The 18,376-nt window shown below is 41.3% G+C and overlaps 1 protein-coding gene across 4 annotated transcripts in view; it reads left to right on the top strand.

The window, feature by feature from the left end:
• Positions 1-18,376, top strand: part of LOC133614848 (rho GTPase-activating protein 32-like) — a 167,781-nt gene that overhangs the window by 133,266 nt on the left and 16,139 nt on the right. For all 4 annotated transcript variants that reach the window (XM_061973177.1, XM_061973175.1, XM_061973176.1 and 1 more), the window contains 8 exons: positions 4,767-4,848; positions 4,938-5,087; positions 11,077-11,179; positions 14,992-15,136; positions 15,347-15,429; positions 16,782-16,889; positions 16,972-17,117; positions 17,187-17,400. In XM_061973177.1, the coding sequence (XP_061829161.1) occupies positions 4,767-4,848; positions 4,938-5,087; positions 11,077-11,179; positions 14,992-15,136; positions 15,347-15,429; positions 16,782-16,889; positions 16,972-17,117; positions 17,187-17,400 (1,031 nt within the window). The remainder of the gene's footprint in view (positions 1-4,766; positions 4,849-4,937; positions 5,088-11,076; positions 11,180-14,991; positions 15,137-15,346; positions 15,430-16,781; positions 16,890-16,971; positions 17,118-17,186; positions 17,401-18,376) is intronic.

The raw sequence follows: 18,376 nt of genomic DNA, 5'->3' as shown, positions 1-18,376 counted from the left end.
AACCAACAGTATGTCAGAAAGCTAGCTAAAACGGTACACATATTCATAATATAGTATACATTTTAACTGACCTTTATTTTACTATTTTTGTCTTTTTTTAGGTGGCTAAAATACGCGGTGCTGCTGACTGCCGTCTAACGTTACGTGTGATATGTTGACTAACCCTGCTTAAAAAAAATCACTGAACAAAAAGTATGAATAAGGTAGTGAACTGCAACAGATTCCCGTGTTTGCAATAACGTTATAACGTTAGCAGTGAGTTTACAGCCTCACTGATTTAACTACACAGCAAATAAAAGTCACGTTACTTAGCCAATAAACGTTATCTTACATTCAAAACTTACCCTTCTTTGTGCAACTTCAAATGCCGGACGAAGTTGGAAGTTGTTTCCTCTCCATCAGTAATTTTCCAACCGCATGTGTTGCATATTGCAAACCGTTTTGTGTTGACCACCTCGTAATTTTTATACCCAAACGAAATTATTTTAGGTATCATTTTTTGTTCACTGGCGTGTGGTTTGGACATGTCTTCTTCGTTGGTTGTCCTGCAATTTGATTGGATGAATGCTGTGTGATGAAAACAAAGTAGATCTAATTTGATTGGCTGTTGTACTGAGACCACACCAGCTGACACACGCAACGCTGATAGACAAGTACACAATGAAAAATACGGAGCGCTCCCGAATAACTTTTTCATCTTTGGGTTTTGGGGAAAGTAGCAAGTCATGTCAATTCAAAAGGCTCAAGTCCAAGTGAAGTCACAAGTCATTGATGTTAAAGTCTAAGTCGAGTTGCAAGTCTTTTTACATTTTGTCAAGTGGAGTCTTAAGTCATCAAATTCATGACTCGAGTCTGACTCGAGTCCAAGTCATGTGACTCGAGTCCACACCTCTGCTGCTTACCGTAACTTCCTATCGAGCCATTCCGAATGCCATACGCGAGGCTATTTATAGCACCGCTGCCAAGCACGAGGCACCAGTTGTATGGCGTCACATTAGTGCCAAAAATCCGAGCGCATAAAAACTGTTATCGCGCGCTGATTCTCCACTTCGTGCGCGCGCGCGCGCGACACCATTTTGCGCGCGCGTGGTGCCTTTTAGCGCGCGCGGTGCCTTTCTGCGCGCTCTCTGTGTACTCCTGGCATCTCTCCTCGCGCTGTCATGTTTCTTTTTGGCACTTTGGGGGCGAGTATGCTTATACGGCCCCTCCTTTCTGATTGGTCAGGCGAAAAACGCTGAAAAATGCTCAGAGCCAATCAGAAGTATAGCAGGGCGGGTCATCGTCAATATGTATCAAGATTTACGGAGGAAGAAGTGGATAAAAAAATGACGCGCGCTGATGAAGGTTATTTCATACCACATAAACACAATACAGGGTAATACAAAATGTGACCCAAATAAATAACAAGACAACAAACACCATAATCACATCTTTCAGCCAGAACTGGTCCACCAGCAATAACATCCAACCATAACATTATTTTACATTTTCACTTCTTCTTGAACATTTGTTTTCTAATTTATGGAATTTCTTTTGATTCAGCCATAAAATTAATGAAATAATCTTTGAATTTTGTTTTTAAAATGTTAAAAATAGCTTTTAATAATGTATTCTGAAACTGTTTAAAATAATCAGATAACTGACTAACACTGACCCTACACAACTATGTTGCACAATTAAGTCTTTTTTTTTTTTAAAGCGAAAGAGGTCATTTCAACAGGTACAGCATCCTATGTCATATCTACATGTAATAAGATTTGTAACAAGGCAAACCGTTTGTAAATTGGTCGAAAATCGAGCAAGTTATGGTAATTTAATTAGTACATGTACCATTGACATCAATGTAATGATTGAGGCTAGATGTCCGAGGTAAGATGGCTACAACGTTGCTACACTGGAGAATGATTGGTCATATGAAAAATGCTCACAGCCAATCAGAAAGGAGGGGCCGTCTAAGCATACCCACCCCCAAAGTGCCAAAAAGAAACATGACAGCGCGAGGAGAGATGCCAGGCGTACACAGAGAGCGCGCAGAAAAGCGTCGCGCGCAGCGCGCAGAAAGGCACCACGCGCGCGCAAAATGGTGTCGCGCGCGCGCACGAAGTGGAGAATCAGCGCGCGATAACAGTTTTTATGCGCTCGGATTTTTTGGCACTAATGTGACGCCATACAGTTGCCATTGTTTCCAAACGAGAGAACGATCATGGAATCAGCCGGAGAAAAATCGCAAACGAGTCTTAAACCGAAAAGAAAACTGCAGTCATTCCGTGAAGAATATTCAAAAGCCTATCCGGGAATAATTATCCGTTCCAAAAAGGGTGAAAACTACGCGGATTGCACCTTGTGCAGACAAGATTTTTCGATCGGACACGGAGGAATTAGCGATGTAAAAGACCACGTTGGGACAAAAAAACACAAGTCTAATGCCGTTGCTAGCGATACAAGTGGAACACTTTCAACGTTTTTCGTCGCCCAAACAGTGATGGTTTTAGCAACATTTTAACCTGTCTGAATGCTAATAATCATTTTGGCTACTAGGTTTTTCTGATTTCAAAAGTTGGCAGGTATGCATTCCGTATGAAAGTGATAAGTTTTTGTCTTCTTACTTGGTCCAGCTCCCCCACTCATTTTTATACCCTTAAGAGAAAAAACCGAGGGCTGAAAATTGGCGGTAACTCACTGACAAGCTTGTTAGTTTTGCTGCACTGAGCGCCGTTGTTTGCGCATGCGCAGTGACCTAAGTGTCAGAAAAACGAAGATGTCATCTGACTGGCTGCCCTGTTTATCAATCAAAAGATGGGATGGATGATAGGCTGGCGTCAATTTTTTTTTTTTTTTTTTTTTAATGTAATGCAATTTTTTTTTTTTTTTTTTTTTTTTTTTTATGTAATGGGATCTACTACAGGCCCTGCTTCCTATGAGGAAGCAGGGCCTGGGGAATCTGTGGTGGGCTCTCCTATTTCTGGGGCTGAGGTTGCCGAGGTTGTTAAAAAGCTCCTCGGTGGCAAGGCCCCGGGGGTGGATGAGATCCGCCCGGAGTTCCTTAAGGCTCTGGATGTTGTGGGGCTGTCTTGGTTGACAAGACTCTGCAACATCGCGTGGACATCGGGGGCGGTACCTCTGGATTGGCAGACCGGGGTGGTGGTTCCTCTCTTTAAGAAGGGGAACCGGAGGGTGTGTTCCAACTATCGTGGGATCACACTCCTCAGCCTTCCCGGTAAGGTCTATTCAGGTGTACTGGAGAGGAGGCTACGCCGAATAGTCGAACCTCGGATTCAGGAGGAACAGTGTGGTTTTCGTCCTGGTCGTGGAACTGTGGACCAGCTCTATACTCTCGGCAGGGTCATTGAGGGTGCATGGGAGTTTGCCCAACCAGTCCACATGTGCTTTGTGGACTTGGAGAAGGCATTCGACCGTGTACCCCGGGAAGTCCTGTGGGGAGTGCTCAGAGAGTATGGGGTAACGGACTGTCTTATTGTGGCAGTTCGCTCCCTGCATAATCAGTGCCAGAGTTTGGTCCGCATTGCCGGCAGTAAGTCAGACACGTTTCCAGTGAGGGTTGGACTCCTCCAAGGCTGCCCTTTGTCACCGATTCTGTTCATAACCTTTATGGACAGAATTTCTAGACGCAGTCAGGGCGTTGAGGGGATCTGGTTTGGTGGCTGCAGGATTAGGTCTCTGCTATTTGCAGATGATGTGGTCCTGATGGCTTCCTCTGGCCAAGATCTTCAGCTCTCGCTGGATCGGTTCGCAGCCGAGTGTGAAGTGACTGGGATGGGAATCAGCACCTCCAAGTCCGAGTCCATGGTTCTCTCCCGGAAAAGGGTGAAGTGCCATCTTGCCCCAAGTGGAGGAGTTCAAGTACCTCGGAGTCTTGTTCACGAGTAGGGGAAGAGTGGATCGTGAGATCGACAGGCGGATCGGTGCGGCATCTTCAGTAATGCGGACGCTGTATCGATCCGTTGTGGTGAAGAAGGAGCTGAGCCGGAAGGCAAAGCTCTCGATTTACCGGTCGATCTACGTTCCCATCCTCACCTATGGTCATGAGCTTTGGGTCATGACCGAAAGGACAAGATCACGGGTACAAGCGGCCGAAATGAGTTTCCTCCGCCGAGTGGCGGGTCTCTCCCTTAGAGATAGGGTGAGAAGCTCTGTCATTCGGGGGGAGCTCAAAGTAAAGCCGCTGCTCCTCCACATGGAGAGGAGCCAGATGAGGTGGTTCGGGCATCTGGTCAGGATGCCACCCGAACGCGTCCCTAGGAAGGTGTTTCGGGCACGTCCGACCGGTAGGAGGCCACGGGGAAGACCCAGGACACGCTGGGAAGACTATCTCTCCCGGCTGGCCTGGGAACGCCTCGGGATCCCCCGGGAGGAGCTGGACGAAGTGGCTGGGGAGAGGGAAGTCTGGGCTTCCCTGCTTAAGCTGCTGCCCTCGCGACCCGACCTCGGATAAGCGGAAGAAGATGGATGGATGGATGGATGGATCTACTAATACTACCTTTGCAATCGACTGGTAGATGGCGATCAACGTATTGAGCACCCCTGCTCTAAATGTATGTGTAGAAGGAACATATTTTCAAGTGAAATGTTTGCTTGCTAAGTGATTGTTGCAGTTGGTTGTAAACATTTTCCGCCCTGAAGCACCTCCTCACCTTCATGCTCACTGACCTATTTCATTTTATCCAACCCCCCCCGCCATAATGCTCCGTCTGCTCTTTCAGACCGACAAAATACAAACATGTCTGTCCGTTCTTGTCTGTTCTCAGGTCGGTTTCTTCCCATGTGACTGTGTCGAGCTGATAAACGACAAGATCCCTCCCAGCGTTGAAAGCTCAGTGCCCAAACCAGGTACTCCTTTCTGTCGGCATGGCTCACTTACCACTTCCTCCTGGGGTGGCACACAGAGTGAATTGCTGTGTCTGTGTTGTACTCTCCAGTGTGTAAGAAGCACGGAAAGCTAGTTACTTTCTTGAGGTCCTTTATGAAGTCGAGACCGCCGCCGCAGAAGCTACGCCAGCGTGGAATCCTCAGGGAGCGAGTGTTTGGCTGCGACCTGGGCGAACACCTCCACAACTCCCAGCACGAAGGTGAAACATGCACTGCAAAATGAGAATCGGGTGTATTGCCGAGAAGATGTGCAGAACAATCTCAAGGCTTAGCTGCAGGTCAAAAATCCAAACAAATAAATACAACTGTACTAATGACCTTCACATTGAAGTGAGTGCACCCTTACATTTCCGCAACCTTTTTATTAGGGGCAATACGATATAAATAAAACACGGATACACAGGTGAAACTAAAAAAAATTTGAATATTGTGCAAATGCCCATTGATGTCAGCAATTCAACATCAAATGTGACACTGATATGTGATATAAAGTCACACATGCAAAGTGGTATGTCATGCCTTTATATCAGGGATGCTCATTACGTCGATCGCGATCTACCGGTCGATCGTGGAGGGTGTGTCAGTCGATCACCAGGCATTAAAAAAATAGTCCTAAAAATGAGCAATCATAAATCTTCACTATGACGTCACTTTCGTCACTTAATTGACATTCACGGCACCCGAGGGGCTTCTGAGGCGACCAACTGGAAGGCGAGAAACACTTTATTTCAACAGACTCTGGCGCCGTACCTGTCGTCAAAACTCCAAAGACCGACTGCACAGTTGCACAATAAAAGCTCTGCTTCATCCTGCCTGCGCTACCAAAATAAGAGTCTCAGAAAGCTGGCGTGCACAAGCTAGCAAGCTACGGAGTTTGCCGACAATGTATTTCTTGTAAAGTGTATACAAAGGAGTACGGAAGCTGGACAAATAAGATGCCAAAAACCAACCACTTTCATGTGGTATTGGACAGAAGGAGGACTTTTTTTTCTCCTCCATTCGAAAATGCGGACGTTATCATCACCACTGTCTGATTCCAATCAATGCAAGTCATCAGAATCAGGTAATACACCAACTTATATTCTTGTCTTCATGAAAGAAAGGAATCTATATGTGTTAAACATGCTTGTATTATCTTTAACCACTTTTAACTTATTAACAATATTAACTATATGTGTTAAACATGCTTGTATTATCTTTAAACACCTTTAAGATGTTAACAATATTAACTATATGTGTTAAACATGCTTGTTTTATCTTTAACCACCTTTAAGTTGTTAACAATATTAACTATTTGTGTTAAACATGCTTGTATTATTTTTAACCACCTTTAACTTGTTAACAATATTAACTATATGTGTTAAACATGCTTGTATTATCATTAAACACCTTTAACTTGTTAACAATATTAACTATATGTATTAAACATGCTTGTATTATCATTAAACACCTTTAATGTATTAACAATATTAACTATATGTGTTAAACATGCTTGCATTATCATTAAACACCTTTAAATTGTTAACAAAAACATCCATCCATCCATCCATTTTCTACCGCTTATTCCCTTTTGGGGTCGCGGGGGGCGCTGGAGCCTATCTCAGCTACAATCGGGCGGAAGGCGGGGTACACCCTGGACAAGTCGCTACCTCATCGCAGGGCCAACACAGATAGACAGACAACATTCACACTCACATTCACACACTAGGGCCAATTTAGTGTTGCCAATCAACCTATCCCCAGGTGCATGTCTTTGGAGAAAAAAACATATATTTCATAAATAAGTAAATATAAATTATATATATGAATGAGGTAGCTCCCCACGACTTGATCAATTGAAAAGTAGCTCGCCTGCAGAAAAAGTGTGAGCACCCCTGCTTTATATCATATAATTTAGATTATCATGGTTTACAGTTTTTGAAAACCCTACATTTTCTGAGAATTTCAATACGAGATTTTCATAAACTGTAAGCCATTATCATCAACATGATATCAAAATAAGCCTTAAACATATTGAGGTGCATGTCATGAGTTGTTTTAATGTTGACAACAGTTTTAATTTAGTTTTAATCCTCGTCTTTTGATTAAAATGTATTTTAATTTTAGTCTATGCTTTATACAATGACTCTCTTAAGGTAGCCAAAGGCCTCATCATCTACACTGCAAAAAGTCAGTGTTCAAAAACAAGAAGAAAAAAATACAAAAATTAGGGGTATTTTATTTGAACTAAGCAAAATTATCTGCCAATAGAACAAGAAATTTGGCTTGTCAAGACTTTCCAAAACAAGTAAAATTAGCTAACCTCAATGAACCCAAAAATAGCTTAAAATAAGTATATTCTCACTAATAACAAGTGCACTTTTCTTAGTAGAAAAAAAAAGAGAACTTTTTGCTCAATATGTTGAAAAATATTCTTAGATGAAGTAAATGCTAGTGCCATTATCTTGACATAATGATATGCGCTCGGCATTACATTTCTTGAAACCAGCAAACTTATACTAAAAACTGATTTATTGTTCTTAATGGAAAGGCAACAAGGCAACCGCTTGTTACTCTCGGGGTCTCCTAGCCGCTCAGGCAAATCATATGGTCTAAAAATGCATTTTTCCATCGACAACATGACATCATCGCGCCAAGTGCGTGCTCTTTCAGTCAATTAGTGTGCATACAGTATGTACAGCCTGCAAGCAGCGTTGGTCGGGCCCGCGTATTTGGCAGGTGCTAGTCCTAAGTGTCCCAATACTTTTGTCCAGTTTTAGTCCTAAGTGTCCCAATACTTTTGTCAAGTTGTAGTCCTAAGTGTCCCAATACTTTTGTCCAGTGTAGGTGTCCCAATACTTTTGTCCAGTGGTAGTCCTAAGTGTCCCAATACTTTTGTCCCGTGGTAGTCCGAATTTTCCCAATACTTATGTCAAGTTTCAGTCCTAAGCGTCCCAATACTTTTGTCAAGTTGTAATTCTAAGTGTCCCAATACTTTTGTCCAGTTGTAGTCCTAAGTGTCCCAATACTTTTGTACAGTGTAAGCGTCCCAATACTTTTGTCCAGTGGTAGTCCTAGGAGTTCCAATACTTTTGTCAAGTTCTAGTCCCAAGTGGCCCAATACTTTTGTCAAGTTTTAGTCCTAAGTGTCCAAAGCTTTTGTCCAGATTTAGTCCTAAGTGTCCCAATACTTTTGTCCAGTTGTAGTCCTAAGTGTCCAAAACTTTTTTCCAGTTTTAGTCCTAAGTGTCCCAATACTTTTGTCAAAATGTTTTTAATTGTAATTTTGAAGAATTTATCTGAATGTGCATGAACTATTTCTGTTCAAAATTGTTAGAAATGTTAAATGTTTAAATATTAACTGTCAGTTTACTGTACTGTGCCAACTGTACTACTATATGAGTACCTATTTTCTATTGTTTCATTGGAAATAAAACAGCAAAGTCCATTTGGCTGTCATCTGTTTTAATTATGAGACACAATTGTGTCAAAGTCATGATTTTTTTTTTCATGCTTGAAATAAGAATTTATTACTTTAAAAAAGCAGTTTTATACTTGTGAGTGTTGATGACACAACAGTTGATATTCTAGTTTCAAGCATGTTTTACTCAATATAGGTCATAACATCTCAGCAACAAGCTGTAATATCTTACTGAGATCATTTAGGACCAAAACCCTTAAAACAAGTAAAACACTAACAGAAAATCTGCTTAGTGAGAAGAATTATCTTATCAGACAGAAAATAAGCAAATATCACCCTTATTTGAGATATTTCATCTTACTTAGATTTCAGTTTTTGCAGTGTTATTACTGTATTTTTCGGACTATAAGTCTGAGTTTTTTTTCATAGTTTGGCCTGGGGTGCGACTTATACTCAGGAGCGACTTATGTGTGAAATGATGAACACCTTACCGTAAAATATCAAATAATATTATTTATCTCATTCACGTAAGAGACTAGACGTATAAGATTTCATGGGATTTAGCGATTAGATTGTTTGGTAAACGTATAGCATGTTCTATATGTTATAGTTATTTGAATGACTCTTACCATAATATGTTACGTTAACATACCAGTTGGTTATTTATGTCTCATATAACGTACACTTGTTCAGCCTGTTGTTCACTATTTTTTATTTACCGTATTTTCCGCACCATAAGGCGCCCTGGGTTATAAGCCGCGCCTTCAATGAACGGCATATTTCAAAACTTTGTCCACCTATAAGCCGCCCCGTGTTATAAGCCGCATCTAACTGCGCTAAAGGAATGTCAAAAAAACAGTCAGATAGGTCAGTCAAACTTTAATAATATATTAAAAACCAGCGTGATGTGGGCGCGCATGGAGTCGTATATCAACATGGACAGAGCTGCGTGAAAAAAGCCACCCGGCCTCTTCGCGTAAACTTCCCTTAACCACTCGCTCATCTTTTCTTCATCCATCCATCCCTTCGAGTTAGCTTTTATGATGACGCCGGCTGGAAAGGTCTCTTTTGGCAAGGTCTTCCTTTTGAATATCACCATGGGTGGAAGTTTCTGGCCATTAGCATGGCAAGCTAGAACCACAGTGAAGGATGACTTCTCATTCCCTGTGGTGCGAATATTCACCGTACGTGCTCCCGTTGTATCCACAGTGCGGTTCACAGGAATATCAAAAGTCAGTGGAACCTCGTCCATGTTGATAATGTTCTCTGGCCGGATCTTTTTTTCAGCTATCTTGTTTTTACAATATGCACGGAAAGTAGCCAGCTTTTCTTGAAAGTCTTTAGGCAGTTGCTGTGAAATAGTAGTCCGTGTGCGGATGGAGAGATTGCGTCTTTTCATGAACCGGAAACCTGTCGCTTAGTAGGAGCCATTTTGTGGTCTTTACAGATGTAAACACACAAAGGAAATGAAACGTAATATCCGCGCGCTTCTTCTTCTTCTACGCGGGCGGGTGGTTGCTTACAGTAGAAGAAGAAGCGCTTCCTGTTCTATGGGGGCGGGTGCTTACCTTGGCGGTTGCTTGCGTAGAAGAAGAAGCGCTTCCTCTTCTACGGGGAAAAAAGATGGCGGCTGTTTACCGTAGTTGCGAGACCGAAACTTTATGAAAATGAATCTTAATATTAATCCATATATAAAGCGCACCGGGTTATAAGCCGCACTGTCAGCTTTTGAGTAAATTTGTGGTTTTTAGGTGCGGCTAATAGTGCGGAAAATACGGTATTTTAAATTGCCTTTAAAATGTCTATTCTTGGTGTTGGCTTTTATCAAATACATTTCCCCCCAAAATGCGACTTATACTCCAGTGCGACTTATATATGTTTTTTTCCTTCTTTATTATGCATTTTCGGCCGGTGCGACTTATACTCCGAAAAATACGGTAGTGACGCGCATGAATGGATGAATGAGATTCCCATTTTAGTCAACAAAACTACCCAACATTTTAGTCAGCTAAGATTACAGTAAATTTAGTAGAGTAAAATAAAAGTATAAAACATATCAATCAATCAAAGTTTATTTATATAGCCCTTAATCACAAGTGTCTCAAAGGGCTGCAAAAGCCACAGTGACATCCTCGGCTCAGGCATCGTCAAAGTTTTTTTAAGAAAGCACCTTTATTTAGACTACCTGCAAAGCATTTGTGTAACACAAATTGAGCTTAATCTTTTAGTCAGAAATGTTGTAATTAATAATTTTTAGCTACACAGGTCAATGCCGATAAGTAATAACTTATTGGAACACCCCTAATTTACAGTAAACAATGGTTGTGTGTTCATTTTTATTTAATGTCATCTATTCTATATCCAAGTTTATTTCTGTAGCATTGATGCAATGTGATGGGGTGGATTCACTTTTGTGAGATACTGTATGTAACAGAGTCAGTCATCCGTAACATTTTAGGAATGCTCTTTTATTTAATTCTATGAGACCCAACAATGAAGGTTGGATAAGTAAACTACAGTAGCGGCATTAGGCTGCACGTGTTAGTCGGATCAATTCACTGTTTTATATTAATCCTCTTTAAAGAGATTTATTGATAGGAGAGAAATAACACCAGATATCACCAGACTCAGCCGTTTAACAGGATTTGAGTGGCATTAAAAATGATAGCTTATGATGACTCATGTGGTGTTGTCGTGTGATGAGTTGGCCTGGAGCAAAACACTTTTGTCGATGTAACGGACGCTCATGCCGCTGACGTCTTTTGACTCTGTGTCCTCTCCTCCTGCAGTCCCTCAAGTTGTTAAGAGCTGCGCTGAGTTCATCGAAAAGCATGGGGTTGTGGATGGAATCTACAGGCTGTCTGGGATCTCGTCCAACATCCAGAAACTCAGGTTGTTTTTTGTTATTAAACTTTCAATTCTATTTTTTAATAAGGTTCCTACTAGGGATGTCATCCCGATCCAGGTTTTTGCACTTCCGATCCGATACCGATATTGTTTTTGCACTTCCGATCCGATACCGATACTGACCGATAATGGACTATCCGAGCATGTATTAAAGTTTAAAGTTATTTAGCCTACTTAGTTGTCAGAATCATGTTGAAAAGGGTTTTAGTACTCTTGATAACAACTAGCCAGCTGAATTAGGGGAGTTTGAATAATACACAATGGTTGGTAACAAGAAACTGACCTGTTTATTCAAGGATAAACACAAAATAGACAAAATTATACATGACAAACAGAAATGGCATCATTGAAACTAGGGCTGGGCGATATGGCCTTTTTTTAATATTGCGATATTTTAAGGCCATGTTGCGATACACAATATATATCTCGATATTTTGCCTCAGCCTTGAATGAACACTTGATGCATATAATCACAGCAGTATGATGATTCTATGTGTTTTGATTGATTGATTGAGACTTTTATTAGTAGGTTGCACAGTGAAGTACATATTCCGTACAATTGACCACTAAATGGTAACACCCCAATAAGTTTTTCAACTTGTTTAAGTCGGGGTCCACTTAAATTGATTCATGATACAGATATATACTATCAGATATATACTATCATCATAATACAGTCGTCACACAAGATAATCACATTTAATTATTTACATTATTTATAATCCAGGGTGTGGAGGGGGGCGCCGGATGTAAGTGTCAAAAAGACAACCAAAAGAGTTTGATATGACAATAAATCTAAAGTTAAAATATAGGGTAGAAATGCATCCATTTGCAGGAAATGTAGTCTTGATTTTCAACATTTTCTTTCAAGGCTTGCATGTCTACATTAAAACATTCTTCTTCGTACTGCATTAATATATGCTACTTTTAAACTTTCATGCAGAGAAGGAAATCACAACTAAAAAAATCACTAATTTTTTCATACGGTGTTGATGTGGAAATTTTTGCCTCGGCATTTTGATGGTGTGGACGTGTGGCACCGAATGGAGCTAAGCGTCTCGACAGACGTTATAATATTTGAACAATGATGACGAAAACTGTTTTCTCTGTTGTGTCGGTGTGTCGAAAATTGTTATGCGCTTATTTTTTTATTTGATTTTGTGCGTGGCATATAATTGCTATGCGCAGAGGACGTTTAAACAGTGCGCAATTGCACAAGCGCGCACCTTAGAGAGAACGTTGGTCACACGGCTGCGCTAGCATCACAGCTAACGTTAGCCATGCTGCTACCTCTCTGCTCGGGGAGGACGTATACGTATGTGACGTATGACGTGACAGTATGTGACGTATGACGTGACAGTATGTGACGTATGACTTGACAGTATGTGACGTGTGTAAGAAGGTGCGCTTGCTGTCTGTGAGAGGGAGACACAGGAAAGAGTGAGAAGAGCCTGTCGTGTAATGCCAGCAGCTAAAAGCTACTGCGTGAGAATCCAGACCTGTGGATGTGTTGAAGGTGTGCTGGAAAATGCGGAACGGAAATTAGGGAGCAGCAGAAAAGTGGAATGTACTATTTAAATAGGTGCGTTGGAAAACACGGAGCGGAGTTTTTTTTTTAAACTGGATCTGGATCGGCATTTTCCCATGCCTTGCCGATACGCATTTTTTTGCAAATATCGGCAGCCGATCCGATCCAAATATCGGATCGGGACATCCCTAGTTCCTGCAGGTGCTTCACAATCTTGATAATGATTTGATTTTATTGGTCTGTTATTTAGGTTAAAACAATGCTTAATTTTGTTTGATGAAGTGCTTGAATTAACTACTTAATCAGTCATGCAATATCTACTTACAAAAGGAGTCATGTGCAGGAAGCTGTTTATTAGGGCCTGAACAGCTGAGCAAGCACCGCAGGGTCCTATTGTAAATCTATTTGGGTTTTGTTTTTTACATTGGAGCAGGTAAAAATAAGACGATAACTGTTCAAAACAAAGACGATAACACAATTAACTCACACGTTAGTCAACGTATAAAAGGAGACGTAAATGTTGACAGAAACAAAATCCAATCGTCTTTCATTTTGTCTTGTCGATGGGTGGGACAAGTTGGAAGTATGTCCAATCACAGCTCTTCAAATAGAACACATAGAGAGAGGTATGGGGGTTGGTTATGAAGGACAGCCAATCAGATGCTTTTCCTTGCAAGTAGAGATGTCCGATAATGTTTTTTTTGCCGACATTACGATATTTTCCAACTCTTAATTACCGATTCCGATATCTACCGATATATACAGTTCTGGAATGAACACATTATTATGCCTAATTTTGTTGTGATGCCCCGCTGGATGCATTAAACAATGTAACAAGGTTTTCCAAAATAAATCAACTCAAGTTATGGGGAAAAAATGCCAACATGGCACTGCCATATTTATTATTGAAGTCACAAAGTGCATTTTTTTTTTTTAACATGCCTCAAAACAGCAGCTTGGAATTTGGGACATGCTCTCCCTGAGAGAGCATGAGGAGGTTGAGGTGGGCGGGGTTGGGGGTAGCGGGGGGTGTATATTGTAGCGTCCCGGAAGAGTTAGTGCTGCAAGGGGTTCTGGGTATTTGTTCTGTTGTGTTTATGTTGTGTTACGGTGTGGATGTTCTCCTGAAATGTGTTTGTCATTCTTGTTTGGTGTGGGTTCACAGTGTGGCGCATATTTGTAACAGTGTTAAAGTTGTTTATACGGCCACCCTCAGTGTGACCTATATGGCTGTTGACCAAGTATGTGTTGCATTCACTTGTGTGTGTGAAGGGCTGTAGATATTATGTGATTGGGCCGGCACGCAAAGGCAGTGCCTTTAAGGTTTATTGGCCCTCTGTACTTCTCCCTACGTCCGTGTACACAGCGGCCTTTTAAAAAATCATCAATTTTACTTTTTGAAACCGATACCGATAATTTAGAAACCGATACCAATAATTTCCGATATTACATTTTAAAGCATTTATCGGCCGATAATATCGGCAGTCCGATATTCTAAAAAATACCATTGTTATGGTGCAAGGAAAATAAATGTTGTGGAATTTCATGAGGTAACATTATAATAAATAAATAAATGATAAATGGGTTATACTTGTATAGCGCTTTTCTACCTTCAAGGTACTCAAAGCACTTTGACAGTATTTCCACATTCACCCATTCACACACACATTCACACACTGATGGAGGGAGCTGCCATGCAAGGCGCTAACCAGCAGCCATCAGGAGCAAGGGGTGAAGTGTCTTGCCCAAGGACACAACGGACGTGACTAGGATGGTAGAAGGTGGGGATTGAACCCCAGTAACCAGCAACCCTCCGATTGCAGGCACGGCCACTCTACCAACTTCGCCACGCCGTCCCTTCTGATGGCACAAGAACTAAAACATGATATTACGATCATAAACACAAGAGGAAAAAAAAATCTTATGAGAAAAAACTTGAAATTGTACGGGAATTACGGTCAACCCTAATGGGAAAGAAAAAGGGCATTTCTTATTATTGGATACGGTTTATAGGTGCTTTTCTATCAGCCGTTTTTAAAGACTCCAGTCTGTGGCAGCTTGAGAAAAGTACAGGCTAAAACATCCAAACATGCTAAGCTTCTGTCAAAGTTGAAAGGCAAAAAATACCCTTGTTTTAGACACAGTAATAAACTATTGTTTTCTTAGCACAGCACAGTCGCATTGTTTTTCTTCAGCCACAGCAACCGATGGCGAGTAGGAGGCTGTTCCGTGTTTCATTGATCTCATCTGTGCGTGTCTTTTGTTTTAGACACGAGTTTGACTCCGAGCAGATTCCCGACCTGAGCCGAGAGGTCTTCAGACAGGACATCCATTCGGTGGGCTCCCTTTGCAAGCTGTACTTCCGAGAGCTCCCCAACCCTCTGCTCACCTACCAGCTGTACGACAAGTTCTCAGTGAGTGAAAGCGGGAGACACCGTGATCCTTCTCGCACTCCTTCGCCAAATTGTTGCCGCTCGGAAATGGTGTCGCCGCTTTGTGTGGGGCTTTCTCGGAGTGCCGTGGGTGACAACCAATAGAACTGTCTGCTCTCGATTGAAAATGCATACAGAGAGAGGGTGAATGTGATTATAAGCCTCTCAGTTTCGGTGTCTTTATCCTGGCAGGAGGCTGTGTCTGCACCCACGGATGAAGAGAGACTGGTTAAAATCCACAACGTCATCCAGCAGCTGCCTCCTCCACATTACAGGTCAGCTCTCTATCGCTTCCTCGTGGCATTACAGGGAAGTGCAAAAAAGCATGCATTTGACCTCCTTTTAACCAGTGTGAGAAAATGATTTTCTATTATTGCTATCACCAAAACGAAACAAATGCAGTTTACATTTTCCTATGGTCTAGGACAGGGTTTCCCAACCTTTTTTCCACCAGGGACCGGTTTAATGTATGCATTATTTTCACGGACCGGCTTTCTACGTGTGGCAGATAAAAACAGCCAACAAATTAGCATTTGGCTCCAATCTGGCACATTAACATTTGATATGTCTATTAATGTGCATTGTCCCATGTGCTGTAACAAAGGAGTTGTAATATCATACTTGCCAACCCTCCCGGATTTTCCGGGAGACTCCCGAAATTCAGCGCCTCTCCCGAAAACCTCCCGGGACAAATTTTCTCCCGAAATTCAGGCGGACTCAGGTCCTCCACAATATAAAAAAGCGTACCTGCCCAATCACGTTATAACTGTAGAATGATGGAGGGCGAGTTCTTGGTTTCTTGTGTGGGTTTATTGTTAGGCAGTTTCATTAATGTCCTCCCAGCGTGGCAACAACACACAACAACAGCAGTCACTTTTTCGTCTACCGTAAAGCAGTTTGTGTGCCGTAAACAGCAATGTTGTGACACTCTTAAACAGGACAATACTGCCATCTAGTGTATTTGATGAAAGCACTTTTGTGCATGCCACACAGCAATGCATCATCAGAGAGGGTGTTCAGCATGGTTAGAAAAATAGTGACAGAGAATAGAACAAGGATGGACAATTCAACCCTTAACTCAACAATGAGTAGATGAGTGTTATGTGTGTGTATAAGTGTAAATAAAGAACACTGAAATTCAAGTATTTATTTTATATATATATATATATATATATATATAAAATAAAATAAATATATTTATACATATGTATATATATATAAATATATACATATAATAAAATAAATATATATGTGTATATATATATATATATATATATATATATATATATATATATATATATATATATGAAATACTTGGTGAATTCTAGCTGTAAATATACTCCTCCCCTTTTAGCCACGCCCCCGTCCCACCCCCTCCCCCCACCTCCCGAAATCGGAGGTCTCAAGGTTGGCAAGTATGCAATATTGGATACTACTAAAGTTTAAAAAGTATGTAATTTCAAGCAGTACATGTATTTTATCTGTCAAAATGAAAAAAATCAATTACATTTAGTGAGAAAATATTAAGTACATTTCCAGGTGTTCGCGGGCCAGATCTGGCCCCCGGGCCTTGAGTTTGATACCTGTGGTCTCTGAGGTTCCCACTTATATTTTGAACTGTGTATAGGACGCTGGAGCACCTCATGAGACATCTCTCCCGCCTGGCCACTTTCAGCTCGGTCACCAACATGCACACTAAAAATCTGGCCATCGTCTGGGCGCCAAACCTGCTCAGGTGACTCAGACTGTTCAATCAGAGCCATCAGCCCTGCTATGTGAGCTGAACTGAACTAGGTCTCTTTGGATCTGTATTTCAGGTCCAAACAAATCGAGTCGGCGTGTTTCAGCGGCACGGCGGCCTTTATGGAGGTGCGCATCCAGTCCGTTGTGGTAGAGTTCATCCTCAACAACACCGAGGCGCTCTTCAGCTCCAAACTCAACGCCATCATACGGGAAAGCACCGGTGTGTCCGAGCAGGAAGTTGCATGTTTTGTCCAGCAGGTGGGGCTAACGCTACGTGTTTGTTTCCAAGGTAACAGCACCTTATCGAGACCCAAGTCTCTGCTGGTCTGCTCCCCGTCCACAAAGTTACTGTCTCTGGAGGAGGCCCAAGCACGCAGTCAGGCCCAGCTGAACTCCCCTGCCACCACCCCGGGCCTCACCCACAGTGACTACATAGAGGTGGGGGAAGGACCCGGAGCGCTGCTGGGCAAGTTCCATACGGTCATCGAGATCCCGCTAGAAAGGTGCGTTCAAGGACTGTCTCACTTGTGCAGTGTTTTCATTGTACTCAGTTCAATCCGTTACAAATTAATATTTGCATTCTTAGAAATAGACTTTTGAATACATTTATGACAATGTTGATCATAGCTTTTTTTCATTCATGTAAATGTAAAAAAGTTGTAGTTCTGTAGTTCATTGGATTTTGTTTCAAACCACGGCATGCTAAGTGGACAGACAATGTTATGTTATCCATCCATCCATTTTCTACCGCTTGTCCAGCTCTGGGTCGCGGCAACATTTAAGAATGACATATTACATAATGTTATAACTCTGACTAGGATGTGGATTACATGGGGAAAGTGGGAAGAAAAACATAGTTCCTTTTGAGTAGTTCCACCAACATTTTAAAGTCCATGATGAAGCTATTGGTTGCTGACCACTTATGTGTAGCTACTGCCATCTTGTGGAGTTGATAAAAACTACATTAATAGGTTGTCTACAACTGTTGAAGTCACTATTTTTTCACACAACACTAATTAGAGTCACTTTCTGTTAACAACATGAGATGAGCACTTGAAACCTTTTTTTTATAAAACAACCTTTTTGTGGTAGATTCTAGCGCTGTCAAAAAGATTGCAAATTTTATTCAAAAATAATGTCATGGTTGCTGTGGCTTAACTTTGATTGATCACAATTAAATAGTATTCATTTTAACATACATTCATCGTGTTGTATGAGTTAAGAGATTTAAGGGAGAATGTAATGTGTATATATGTATGTATATATATATATATATATATACAGGTAAAAGCCAGTAAATTAGAATATTTTGAAAAACTTGATTTATTTCAGTAATTGCATTCAAAAGGTGTAACTTGTACATTATATTTATTCATTGCACACAGACTGATGCATTCAAATGTTTATTTCATTTAATTTTGATGATTTGAAGTGGCAACAAATGAAAATCCAAAATTCCGTGTGTCACAAAATTAGAAT

The sequence above is a fragment of the Nerophis lumbriciformis genome, linkage group LG17 (genome assembly GCF_033978685.3).
Source record: "Nerophis lumbriciformis linkage group LG17, RoL_Nlum_v2.1, whole genome shotgun sequence".
Classification (NCBI taxonomy): domain Eukaryota; kingdom Metazoa; phylum Chordata; class Actinopteri; order Syngnathiformes; family Syngnathidae; genus Nerophis; species Nerophis lumbriciformis.
The sequence above is the reverse complement of the archived record's forward strand: the minus strand, read 5'-3'. Positions and strand labels throughout refer to the sequence as shown.